The sequence below is a fragment of the Aulostomus chinensis genome, chromosome 20 (genome assembly GCF_037954235.1).
Source record: "Aulostomus chinensis isolate RoL2024-O1b breed Wild chromosome 20, RoL_Achi_v1.0, whole genome shotgun sequence".
NCBI classification, from domain to species: Eukaryota; Metazoa; Chordata; class Actinopteri; order Syngnathiformes; family Aulostomidae; genus Aulostomus; species Aulostomus chinensis.
The window spans coordinates 22,982,038-22,994,952 of record NC_141339.1 but is presented as its reverse complement, the minus strand read 5'-3'; the positions used below and the strand labels follow the sequence as shown (position 1 = coordinate 22,994,952).

Here is a 12,915-nt window from a genome sequence, read left to right as displayed (position 1 = left end):
TTTCATTAGAAGTGCTCGCTGCGTTAGGCATCCGAGACCCTCAGAGACTGGCTAACCGCTAGTTAGCTTAGCACAATGACTGGGGGTTTATGGGAAGTGTTAGCACACCTTTGTCAAAAGGTCCTCAGATCGACCAGGTCCAAGATGGCGGTTAGTCCAGGATTGATCCTCCTCATCCTCTCAGATAAAGTTGACCAGGGATTTGGATGTTAAAGTTCCCAAACTGAGGAGCAAACGCTGTCGTGTGGCGGTTCTCCCAAACGCAGGGAGCGGAGAGCAGGCAGGACTGGAATAACTGAGGTTTATTAACCGACTCAGCCGCTAAACTCAAATACACCCAATTTATGACCAAACCGGGACCAGGTGGAGAACAGGAGGGCAGGGAGGAGCAGGCAGGACCAGAAACACCAGGAGCAGGACTGAGACGCACCAGGCCTGATTACAGAACAAGACCCGGGTGAAGCCCTCAAAAAAAGGTGAGAAACAGACGAAGGCAGGAAGTGACAAGCAGGAAGAAGCCACAGGAGGGACGGGCTGACAAAATAAAACAGGAGGTGAACTAAACTGATGAGATCCTCCAAATCCATCCATCCCTCCATCATCCATCCATTCCTCCATCTTCTCCTGTTGAGGGTGGTGTGGGTGGAGCCTATCCCAGCAGCCTTCCCCCTGGACAGGTCACCAGTCCATGGCAGGGCCAACACATAGAGACAGACAACCATTGGCTCTCCCAGCCACGCCTACGCTCAATTTAGAGTCTGGATTAACCTGGTCCCTCTTGATGTCTTTGGACTGTGGAGGAAGCTGGAGTACCAGAGAGAACCCAGCAGGAACAGGGAGAACATGGAGACTCACACAGAAAGATCCCGTGCTGCAGCCGGGGCTCCACCCACAACCTTCTTGCTGGGGGCCACAGGGAGGACCACTGCACCACCGGGCCTCAAGTCATGTTTTCAGTGGTTCTGTGTTTGACTGGCAGCAGGATGACACGAAAACATGTGGGTCCACCAGATGCACCTCAAAACAAAAAACAAAATAACCCTAGTTGGCGATGTGTCAGTGTGCAGATTGCGTTTTGTCAAACAGTGTTGCCATGGCGATGAGGCCATGTTTTATTTGTTTGCACTGTCCTTTGAGTTTATTTAGTTTTCCTGTCCATACATCGCTCAGTCTGTACGGTTCAACTTTCCTCAACAGTTTTGTGTCGACACAAGAAACAATAATTCAAGTGAAAATGAGCCAGTGACACGGCGAGGCAGCGCCCCCCCCCCCTCCACCACCACGGCGTCAACGAGGGGTTTGACTCCTCTTGAGAGCAGCTGAGATAACAGAGACATTCCTGTCAAGCTCCTCAACCTACAGAGAATCAGAAATACCACGCAGTAAACCCTCAGGCCAACGCCACCGCGTGGAAGTTTAGATGCAGACCACAGAGTGGAGCACTGAGGAGTACTGAGGAGTACTGAGGAGTATTGAGGAGCACTGAGGAGTACTGAGGAGTACTGAGGAGTACTGAGGAGTATTGAGGAGCACTGAGGAGCACTGAGGAGCACTGAGGAGTACTGAGGAGTACTGAGGAGCACTGAGGAGTACTGAGGAGCACTGAGGAGCACTGAGGAGTACTGAGGAGCACTGAGGAGTACTGAGGAGCACTGAGGAGCACTGAGGAGTACTGAGGAGTATTGAGGAGCACTGAGGAGTACTGAGGAGCACTGAGGAGCACTGAGGAGTACTGAGGAGTACTGAGGAGGAACAAAGACACAAGAGGAAGCTCAAGTTTTTATGGTCCAAACGTGTTTAATGACTTTAAGATGGGAGGCTGACAACGAACCAGGTCACGTCAAAATCGGAAATGGTGGAGGCAGGTCAGATTATGTGTGTGTGTGTGTGTGTGTGTGTGTGTGCGCGCGCGCACGCACTGGACTTTGTGCTCAGTTATTTGACAGTATATGAGGCACCATCGTTTCCAGCAGTCCAGTGTCGAGCTGCAGCCGCTGCTTGAAGCAATTTAACATAATTTAACTTTTCCTCTCCGGATTTTTGACATTTGTTTTTTTTTTGTTTGTTTCTGAGACGCAGCCATGATCAGCCGCAGCTTCAAGAACGTGCTGGTGGTCTCTGTCGGGTTTCTGTCTCTGTTCACAGCCTACGGGGGCCTGCAGAGCCTGCAGGTAGGGAGACTCTTCATCCAGCAGGAGAAGCTTGAGCTCAGATGTCGCTCTAAAATGACAACTCACAAAGAAAATCCGAATTCTGGACCTGGATTTCTTATTGGCTGTTTGAAGAGTAACTCATGAAGGCGTTTTCAAAATGACAAATCAGATGAATTCATTGATGGCACAAGATTGTTTATTTTTCATTCATTCCATTCTCATAAATCTTCGGATTGATCACTTTCTTTAATTAAATATTCAGTTTGTTGCAAGGACGTGAATCTGCGTTAACGAGGAGATCCACAACCATTTTGAGGAACCATCAAGTCATCCTGCTTTTGCCTCCTCATTTTTACGATTCCCGTCAAAAACAAAGCAGGATTTCGTCAGCAGCACCTGTTTGGAGCGTAATACGATAACATATGATAAATGTAACAGAGGAACGAGACACTTTAGACATTAAAAGTACATGATGACTTAAATGATAACATCAAATGATGCCATCTATCAGATTTAATTGTTTTTTTAAGTCAAATTTGATCAGTTTGATCGGTTTTGAACAGAGAGTATCTTCAGAGCCGACCTGCCCTCGCTTGAGAAACCATCAGAGACCATTGACTCCGCTTCCATCCGGGTCAGATCGATAAACCTGATCAACAGCGCGTGTATTGATCGTATGTGATGTCACTGATCGTCGTATTCAGGGACGAGTTCAGATGGTGAGCTTGACCGTCCCGCCCAGCTGCTGTTGTGCGACTGAGCTCGGCGTCTCCTCCCTGAGTAGAGAATCAAATCAGCTCTGTAGAACAGAACCTCCGAGTGTGACATCAACCGCCCAGTTGGCGTGACAGCAGTTTCCAACAGAACTCTGTCTTCCTGTGCAGAGCAGCCTGAACGCCGAGGAAGGGATGGGCGTGGCATCTCTGAGCGTCATCTACGCCTCCATCATCATCTCCTCCATGTTCCTGCCTCCCATCATGATCAAGAACCTGGGCTGTAAATGGACCATTGTTGCCAGTATGGCCTGCTACGTCTCCTACTCCTTTGGAAACCTCTACCCTGGATGGTAATAAAATAATAAAAATAAACAGGCCTCAACAATTATCTCTGGAGAGTCCAAGGACAAGTATCCAGGGAGACATGTCAGCCAGACACGGGAAATGTGACACATTCCTGGAAATTCCGTAAACAGAGGAAGCTGCCAATGTCAAGTCTCATGGTGATTTACTGACCAAATCTGCTTGTGCTTCCAATTGTCAAGTATAAAAGTGGTGAAATTGTTCAACAGCAGCAATCAAACCAACATCTGTGAGTCGTATTGTTAAAACTGTCCATAACTGTAAGCACAAAGCAGGGCCCTGCTGGTTTCCTTCTCTGGCTTTGATCTCACTCCTTCAGATGCTGATCCCAGTTTCTCTGGCTTTGATCTCACTCCTTCAGACGCTGATCCCAGTTTCTCTGGCTTTGATCTCACTCCTTCAGATGCTGATCCCAGTTTCTCTGGCTTTGATCTCACTTATTCCTTTGATGACCACATGAGTACAGACACTCAGCATCAAAGCTGAAGCCAGAATGGTTTCTTTCATCTCTGGCTGTCATCTCAGACCCCAGACCCCTCTAACTTGCCAAAGCAATGACTCAAGATGCCAGTAATGCAGCCGCCATGTTGGATGTTGATTGGTTGAACGGTTGTCGAGTCAATCAGGTCAAGCTCAGACATTTCTTGCATTTACAGTAGGAAGCTTCAACTGAATATCAGCAACAAGAGACGTGCTTTGTTCTCTTTGCTCTCTCAGGTACACCCTCATGCCCACCTCGGTGATCCTGGGTCTGGGGGGCTCTCCTCTGTGGTCGGCTAAGTGCACCTATCTAACCATCTCTGGCAATGTGCAGGCGGCCAAGGAGGGCAAAAGGGGCCCTGATGTCATCAACCAATACTTCGGCATCTTCTTCTTCATCTTCCAGTCATCGGCTGTTTGGGGGAACCTCATGTCCTCGCTCATCTTTGGACAGGACACCGGGATAGGTAGGAGGACCAAGCGGGCCGCCATGTGCCACTTCCACATTCTCAAGCCAGCAGAGCCAAGAGTTCATAGTTGATGACTTTTGCTCAAATCAGGAGGCTTTTATGGCGGGTGACTTTCTTACAGGTCTGCTCTTTGGGCCGTCGGCAGCTTCTCACTCTTGTCCGACTCCTCGTGTCAACTTCATGTAACGTCGACAAACAAGGTCTCGTAGAAACGTGCCATGGATACGTGACTGCTCGAAGCACACGCGAACAGTCACGGCGTCAAAGTCACCGTTTGGTTTTCGATGAATTAACCACAGCAAAGAAAAATAATGGACGAAAATCAGCAATGCTTTTTAATGTGGATTCAGCCGCTGCTGAGACGTTTGGGTCTCCACTGCGCCGGCGGACGCTTGGGGAAGCGAGTCAGTCTGACAGGGGCGGGCTGTGTTGGGATTCAATCAGCTGTTCAGGTTTGATGCCCCCTAACGCATCACAAGGGGCCTCACTGGAATTGTAACCTGTGTCGTTCTCATACATGCTCCACCCATGGGGGGTGGGGTGGGGTGGGAGAGAACTAACCACAAACTGATGATGACGTTCTTAATATTAAACTGGGAAAAGGGCGTCATGTGACCCCCTTTGATACTCGTGACCTTTACAGGAACTCGCCACGGGGGGGGGGGGGGGGTATCGGACTTTTGGCTGATCTCTCAGTCTTTATTTACGTTACTAAATGAGCCCTCGCTGTCACATCACCCAGAACCTGTAGACCCCTCCTTACCTTCACCTGACACCAAGTTACTGATTAACACCGCCAGGACTCATCAGTGGGCGAGGTCCAGTGGCGTCCTACAGCCTTTAAAAGGGTCCAATGTAGCGAACGCGTGTGCAGAGCAGCCGATGTTGCCAAGTATGCAGTTTATTGTTTTATGGCATTCATGCTCTGCAGCTTATCAGCTCGGATGACCACGGCTGCACGTTAGGGCGTTTTTGTGGAATGACGACACCAGACTTTACTTCCTGGTGAGTTCTGGACACGTGGACTCATGACCTGTGACATATCAACAAAACTTGAGGACATTGTTGGCAACAAAACGTAGCACCTTCCCCTCTTCCAGAGAGAACACGCAGACTCCACCCAGAAAGACCCGCCGGGGCTCCACCCACAACCTTCTAGCTGGGGGGCCACAGTGAGGACCACTGCTCCACCGGGCCGCCTCTGCTGCAGTTTCCAAAGTTAAAAGTATATTTTGTGTTTCTGTGTCTCCTGTCAGCTGACATCCCAGAGGAGCAGCTGCAGTTCTGCGGTGCCGCCGACTGTGGGCTCAACATCACCGTCAACAGCACCATCACCCGACCGGGTCAGGAACTGGTGTGGACCCTCGTCGGATGCTACATCGGTAACATCACCGTACACACACACACACACACACACACACACACACACACACCCATAAACCCTGAACCTTTGACTCCCAGCAAACTAAACACCGGTTGAGATCCAAAATTTTCAGATGAGCCAACAAATCTAAAAGTGAATGAACCTGAATCAGAAAACCAGGACTCGCTGAAAGGAACTTCATGGCTTCATGTTTCACACGGGGACGTGAAAACCTCCAGATTCACAGAAACTAAATCTGGTTTGAGTTTGACCCCAGAAGCTCAGGCTGAAAACTTTGTGAGTAGTTTTACTGCTCGATTACACGATAAAGAATGAAAACAAGGGAGAGTCTAGCGTCACCGTCAGGTCCAGTTCCAGAATCAGGGTTGACGTGAGCAGAACCAGTTGCACCAGTATGCTGAGGACTCTCTCTCCGGGCTGGTAGGTGTCGGCGTGCTCGCCATGCTGATCGTGGCCATTTTTCTGGACAACATCGACCGGGAGCAGACCAAGCAGTTTCGGGGGAACCGGGAGCCGTTATGTCACACGTTCCTGGCCACATTCCGCCTGCTGAGGGACTGGAGGCTGGTGACCCTCATCCCTCTCACCATGTACAGCGGCTTTGAGCAGAGCTTCCTGTCGGGGGAGTACACCAAGGTGAGCCGGGCCGGCGTCTCCGTCTCCAAACGCTGGGCCCTCTGATGATATTTTTATGGTTGAATTTCCAGTTTTTCTGCTCCACTTCTGTTTGAAATGTCAAAATTGTGACAAACGCGGCTCCTGATTCAGAGGCACGTTTCCGGTCGGACCAGGAAACTCCACCTGCGCCTCATTTGCTGTCGTCGGAGCGACGGGTCATGTGATGATGAAGACATGATTCACCAATCACTGAGTGGCTTTGGCTGATCGTGTTGTGACACCTGATCGGTGGTTGAACTGTCGTTTTAATTTCATAAGTTCATCAGTATGAGGTGGTTTTCCAGGTCATGTGACCCAGACACATCAAGTCAACACCCGATGTCGTCACTGGGTTGGTTTGTGTGTGTCGCCCCTCAGAACTACGTGACGTGTGCGTTGGGGATCCACTATGTGGGCTTCGTCATGATGTGTTTTGGGGCCTCAAACTCCCTCTGCTCCTTCCTGTTCGGGAGACTCGCCAGATACACCGGCAGAGCCGCTCTCTTCCTCCTGGGTACGGCCTCACCTTCCCTCCTCTGTCCAGTCCAGAACATAAAACCCAAAAGCTGAAATGTGGCTCTGACGTGATGAACTCCTGTGGTCTCCAGCGGCGGTGACCAACTTCTCCTGTATCCTGGCTCTCCTGTACTGGAGGCCCAATCCGGACCACTTGTGGGTGTTCTTCGTGTTTCCGGCTCTGTGGGGGATGGCTGACGCCATCTGGCAGACTCAGACCAACGGTACCAACGCCGCCGTCGCCTCGTACCAACACATCCGATCAGTTTCACCGTAATTTCTCTCTTTTACCAAAATAAGGATGAACACTGCAGGCTTCCTGACAAGTCTCAGGTTTAGTCCAGGCTCATCAGAACCGTCATTGGGAGTATTTTGGCTAAATTTGAAGTTGCTAATTACAATATTGGACTCATGATTGACATGATGACGTGATTCTTTACTCCGCCTCCCTTCTGCTCCCTGCAAAGGTCAGCATTATTTGTCGTTAACTTTGCGCGGTTTGCTGATGTTAGCATGCAGATGTGCTTCCCACAATTCTGGCCATGACCAAAAGCCACGGTTGCTATGACGATGCCAGAAGCGTCAGGCCATCACCAAAATAAGCAGGCTCTGTCGGTTTCTGTCCCCCAGCTCTGTACGGCATCCTCTTCCCGAGGGACAAAGAAGCCGCCTTCGCCAACTACCGAATGTGGGAGTCCCTGGGCTTCGTCATCGCCTTCGCCTACAGCACCTTCCTGTGTCTGGAGTATAAACTCTACATCCTGCTGGCCGTGCTGCTGGCCACCAGCGTCACCTACCCCATCGTGGAGTACCGCGAGCACCGGCACCCCACACAGCCCACCGAGGAGGGAGAACATCTGGGTGACAAACAAGACAGCGCAGAGATGGAGCAGAAGATCATCTGCCAGACGCACTTGTAGCCTCAGACCGTCTCAGTGAATCAACTCCGCCATGGAGATGCACCCCAAACTCCTGGGACTTGGACAAAACCCTCTACTTCTAGAAACAAGCTGGTCTCAGATCAGCGCCCACTAGTGGTTGCGTGTCTCTGGCACACAGAAACATCAATGACTAACCTGTGTGAAATGTCTCCGCCCTGCTGGTCGCTGAATATCTTTAATACTGAAGTTTTATTTAGTTTGGTCCCTCCTTCTCACCTTGATAAATGAGGTTTTAGCAGCTCCTCTGTTTCCTTCACAACTGTTTCCATCCAGCAGCTCCAGACTGGTACTACTACTACTACTACTACTACTACTACTGCTACTGCTGCTGCTACTGCTACTGGTGGAGGACAGAGTGTGGTTGAAGTACGTGTACTCCTCGTTACTCCCCTACAAATGCTACATTTTTAGTTTAGTAAAGGTACTGCAGTACTTTTCTAAACGCCACTGCCTCAAGTACTTGTTTGTTGGACTGGTGTGTTGAGAGAACTGCTTCACCAAACTTGATGGTCAAACTAAAACCTCGTTCTGTTTATGTCTGACATTTCAGTCACGATGAACTTCTGATTTGCGCTGTGAGGAAATCTGAATGCTGAGCCGAGATTTTCCTGCTGCTGCCTTGTAAATTAAATCGATCTGAATTCTGAACCCAGACGTCACAAATCAACGCATTCACCTTTTGGTTCTTTGTATTCATTTTCTTTTACTTCTGCCGTGGCCGCCAGCGCCAAATATGGGCAGTGTTTCCTGTGTGGATTTACCAAAGCAACCCTGCCAGCTCAGACTCTTCCTTGTTCCGGTGGAGTCCAGGTTCTGCAGTTCTGCTGGACTTGGAGCCAGCAGGAGCGCCGGGATGAGAGACACGCAGACAGACAGACAGACAGACACACGTCCAAGTGCATTTCAAATGGTGCTTTTATTGCAATGTGTTGCATTCCCACATTCATAGATGTTATAGATTTGTTAGTCAAAGCATAATTTCCTCAAGGTTGGCATCCTCACCTTGGAAAACAAAATCGCAGAGGGATCAAATGCACGAGGTGTTTGTGTTTTGAGTGTAGTAGAGAAGTGTGTGTGTGTAAACTCGAGCAGCCACGGACATATGAATGAACAAAACTCCCAAAATTTAGACTTCCAGTAGATACAAAAGAAGAAAGACAGAAAATAAAAAGAGAGTTTCCTTTTTTTTCTCTAAAGTGTCAAACAAAAAGGCTTTTTGTTTGTCTATCAGCCTACAGAGGCTCTCGCCCTGCAGCGCCTGGACCCGGCCTGAGACTGATTGTCTACAACATTCCAAAGAAAAGGTAGATTCTTTAATTCACGTTACACACCTGAACAGTGGGGGTGGGGTGGGTGGGGGGTTGGTTGTGTGTGTGTGTGTGTGTGTGTGTGTGTGTCAGGGTATTAAAAAGAGACAGAGAGAAAAAGAGAAAATATAACATGCAAAAAAAAAAAAAAAAAAAAACAACTCCCAGAAGAACATTGTCACTCATATTGTCTTGTAATAGCTGCTCCGATGCCTCTTAGAAACCAAATCTTACAAGAGTGTAATGTACAAAACTGGACAAAAATGAGTAAAATGTATAATATATATTTATATATATATTTATTTATATTAATTTGTACAAGGGAGAAAGTGGAACCTTGGTCTCAAATTCTGCAGAGAAAGCACAACTGCTCCCGAAAGAACAAACCGAAAACAACAACAACATGAAGTGGTGAATTAATAATAATAATGATAATAATGATAATAATGATAATAATAATAATAATACGCCTTCTAGTAAAATCTCGGAACCAGAACCAACCTCAGTCCCAATAAGGCAGCACTTACAATACTTGACATCTGATGCAGAGACCAGCTGAACGCTTGCTAGGAATGAGAGGGCGTGGAGGACGGCGGCGCTGGAGCGACACCATTTTTGGACCAATACCAGCCGTCTGTTTCACCGCAATTGTGAAAGTAAAAGCTGTTTTTTTTTTTTCCAAATTATTCTTCCTTGTGGAACAAATGTATTTATTTTGCAATGAACTTCCACAACAGCAGACATCGGCCCAAAGCTGGTACCAGCACGCCGTGAAATACTCGTCAGGCAGCGCGGAGCGGACAAGCAACACGAGACCTGCGTCATCGTTTCTGTCAGTGCACAATTGTTGCTGGCTAGCAGGTCAAGTCTCGTACGACCAGACGGACACAGGCCAGCGTCCATCTTGGTTTACGGAAACACACACTTTGAAGCTGCAGGACGCACAGAGAGATGGGGGGGGGGGAGGGGAGCGAGAGAGCAAGAGAGAGAGAGAGAGAGAGACAGAACGCCGGCGGAGGCGGTCTCTGAAACACCGTGAGCAGGAATGTTCTGAGAGTTCAAGCTAGAGGAGGTTTTTAACAGTAGGGGAGAGGTGGAACAGGGCGAGGGGGGCGGGGCATCACCTGAAGAAGATTGGCATAGTATTTATACTGAGGATCGGTTGGTGTAGACAGAGAAAGACAGAAAAAAGACAGAACTACATTACAAAGAAGGTAAAATACATTTTTTTTTAAAGTCATCTTTTGGATATCCAGTCAAGTTCTTCAGGGAGAACCTGAGAAATTTGAGCTCTACGTCTAAGAGTGTTGGCGGTACATTCAGGGGCGGGACTTAGTCGGAACACTGATCTGATTGTTTCGGATGGCCTTCATTTAAATCAGATATAAAGTGCAGAATTAGATTGTATTTGCAAATTCCTGGAATAATTTGATTAATCTACGTGTGTAAAAAAGTCTTTTAAAATACAGTATTTCTTTTTTTTATAAAGGTGAAAAAAGGAGTTTTAAAAAAACCCTGGTTAACAAGGTTATTACTGGTAAACAGCAAAGGATCAAACTTTACTGCAGAAAATATATACAGGAGGCACCTCAAGTTTGGTATAAAGTACTCAGTTAATGGCATTTTCTTTTCCCAAGAATGAGCTTCATTGTTGAGATTCTACGTAAATCAGGAACTAAATTCTCTACAGGGCCGTTCCCTCGGGAGGGGGTGTGTGGGGGGGTGAGGACGCTAATGTCTCGCCTATGGAATTCTCGGCTACGTGTTGCTCCAGTGTTAGTTCTACACCATCAAACACTTCAGTAAGGTGCATAGCGAGCTGTTGCAATGTTTCCTTCCTTCCTGTAAACGACTGATTAGCACTTTAGGCTCTAAAGACCTCGTTGGCGAAGCGGAGGCTTCTCTAAACACACCGGACTTTGGGACATCGAACGCATCACCTTACTAATTAGGCCACTTGAGAGGACAGATGGCGCCAGCGGCGGCGCCGCTGGGAGACAGAGGGAGATCCAAGTCGGTTTTGTCCAGTGATGATGAGGTTTTGCATATGATATCCATCAAACATCTCCAAGCTTTGGTCATTTACTATATTGACAAATGCAAAAAAAACCCAAACAAACAAACAAACCAACAAAAAAACCACAACAACAACAACAACAAAAAAGGCTACGTCAGTCAGACTGTTAGAGAAAGACGGAAAGCCCGCTCAAACGCCCAGGCAGCGCTTCTCCATGAGACCAAGGCTCCACTCTCCCAGATCTGCTTAAACTTTTGACAACAGAGAAAAATAATATATAATATGGCCTTTTTTTTTTAAATTAACCCGTACAAAAAGCCAGTCCACACTGCTTCTCTCTCAGTAAAATCACATTCAGCAGTCGCTAAACCATTCTCTGGCATAGTCATCTGAAACACCCACAGGTACTGTGCAGGGTCGGAGAAAAGGAGAAAGGAGAAAAAGAATCAAACCAGGACATCTTCGACCTTCCCGTCGCAGAGAACACCAGATATACAGTATTAATCACACATACATACGCACGCACTGATAGTCATATACATACATACGTCATCAGAAAAATAAAAAAGTAGAAAATCAAAACCATAAAATAAAAACATGACGGAGGCAAGTAGTTATTTACCACAAACTCGGAGCACTACTTTTTTGTTGATTCTGAACAAATACATATTCACATTTCTCTGTTATATACATCATGTTAACATTTTGAAACCAATGCTATAAAAGAACCTAACCTGGTACCTGGGAACTGTCGTGAGGAGGGAGGAATCCTTTCCATTGAACGGCTGTTGCATAAAAAAAAAGTCAGAACATTTAAATATGCATCGGTTGTACTTGGCTTTTTTTTTTTGTCTTTTTGTTTGTTTTTTTTAAATCGCAGGATAAACGGTTGAGCTTCTGCATCCGATGGAGGGAACCATTTCCATAGGAATGCCTGTTATTCCATGCAGAGGTGAAACAGGAAGGTGGCGTTTCAATACTGTACGTGTGAAATCATCAGAGCAGCTTCACAAACGGAGGCTGGCGGTCCTCCGGAAACACATTCTTCCACTTTGTGCAGCTTTTTTCTTTTTCTCTTTTTTCTCTCTCTCTTAGGAACCAAACAGAGGACGGTGGGAGCGAATCACACGCCGGGAAACGTGATTCATTTCACCGGAAACCCACGAATTAGCAACAAAAACAAGCAGAGGAAACGGGCTAATCGCTCCAGAGGCTCATTCATCAAACGTGGACGCTAACTGACGGCAACTTGGGGACTCCGTCTCTGGTTCTGGTTCTGGTCGGAGTCCAGCAGGCCGTCTTGGTTTTAGTCTCCCGAAGAGGAAAAGCTGAATTAAAAACTAGCCAAGACTAAGCACCTGCATGTCATGAAGGTAAAAACATTCTTCTGATGGATGGAAATTAAATGTTCAAACCATACAAAGTTGAACAAGAAAACAAAAATAAAATAATGACTTCTATAAAATCATCATCAATTTGAGAAGCAAAAACCCCTGATGACCTCACTGTCACTGTCTCACCAATAAATACACACAAAAATACAATCTGAATAACATTTCCTTTCTTTTACAAAAACATAACATCCATCCATCGTCATCTTCCGCTTATTCCTCACTAGTAAGGGTCGCGGGGGGGTGGAGCCTATCCCAGCATCAATGGGTGAGAGGCGGGGTTCACCCTGGACAGGTCGCCAGTCCATCGCAGGGCCAACATACAGAGACGAACAACCTTTCACACTCACATTCACACCTACGGTCAATTTAGAGTATCAATCAGCCTCGTCCCCAATTGCATGTCTTTGGACGGTGGGAGGAAGCTGGAGTACCAGAGAGAACCCACGCAGGAACAGGGAGAACATGGAGACTCACACAGAAAGATCCTGTGCCCGAGCCGGGACTCGAACCCGGAACC

The 12,915-nt window shown here is 47.4% G+C and overlaps 1 protein-coding gene across 1 annotated transcript; it reads left to right on the top strand.

Moving 5' to 3' along the window:
* Positions 1–1,482: 1,482 nt before the first annotated feature.
* Positions 1,483–8,309, top strand: unc93a (unc-93 homolog A). The gene is made up of 8 exons (XM_086189567.1): positions 1,483–2,171; positions 3,038–3,219; positions 3,950–4,179; positions 5,439–5,564; positions 5,991–6,202; positions 6,602–6,737; positions 6,832–6,963; positions 7,370–8,309. Exons 1-8 carry the CDS (start codon positions 2,082–2,084, stop codon positions 7,657–7,659), a joined length of 1,398 nt encoding a protein of 465 aa, XP_086045693.1. The 5' UTR covers positions 1,483–2,081; the 3' UTR covers positions 7,660–8,309.
* Positions 8,310–12,915: the final 4,606 nt, after the last annotated feature.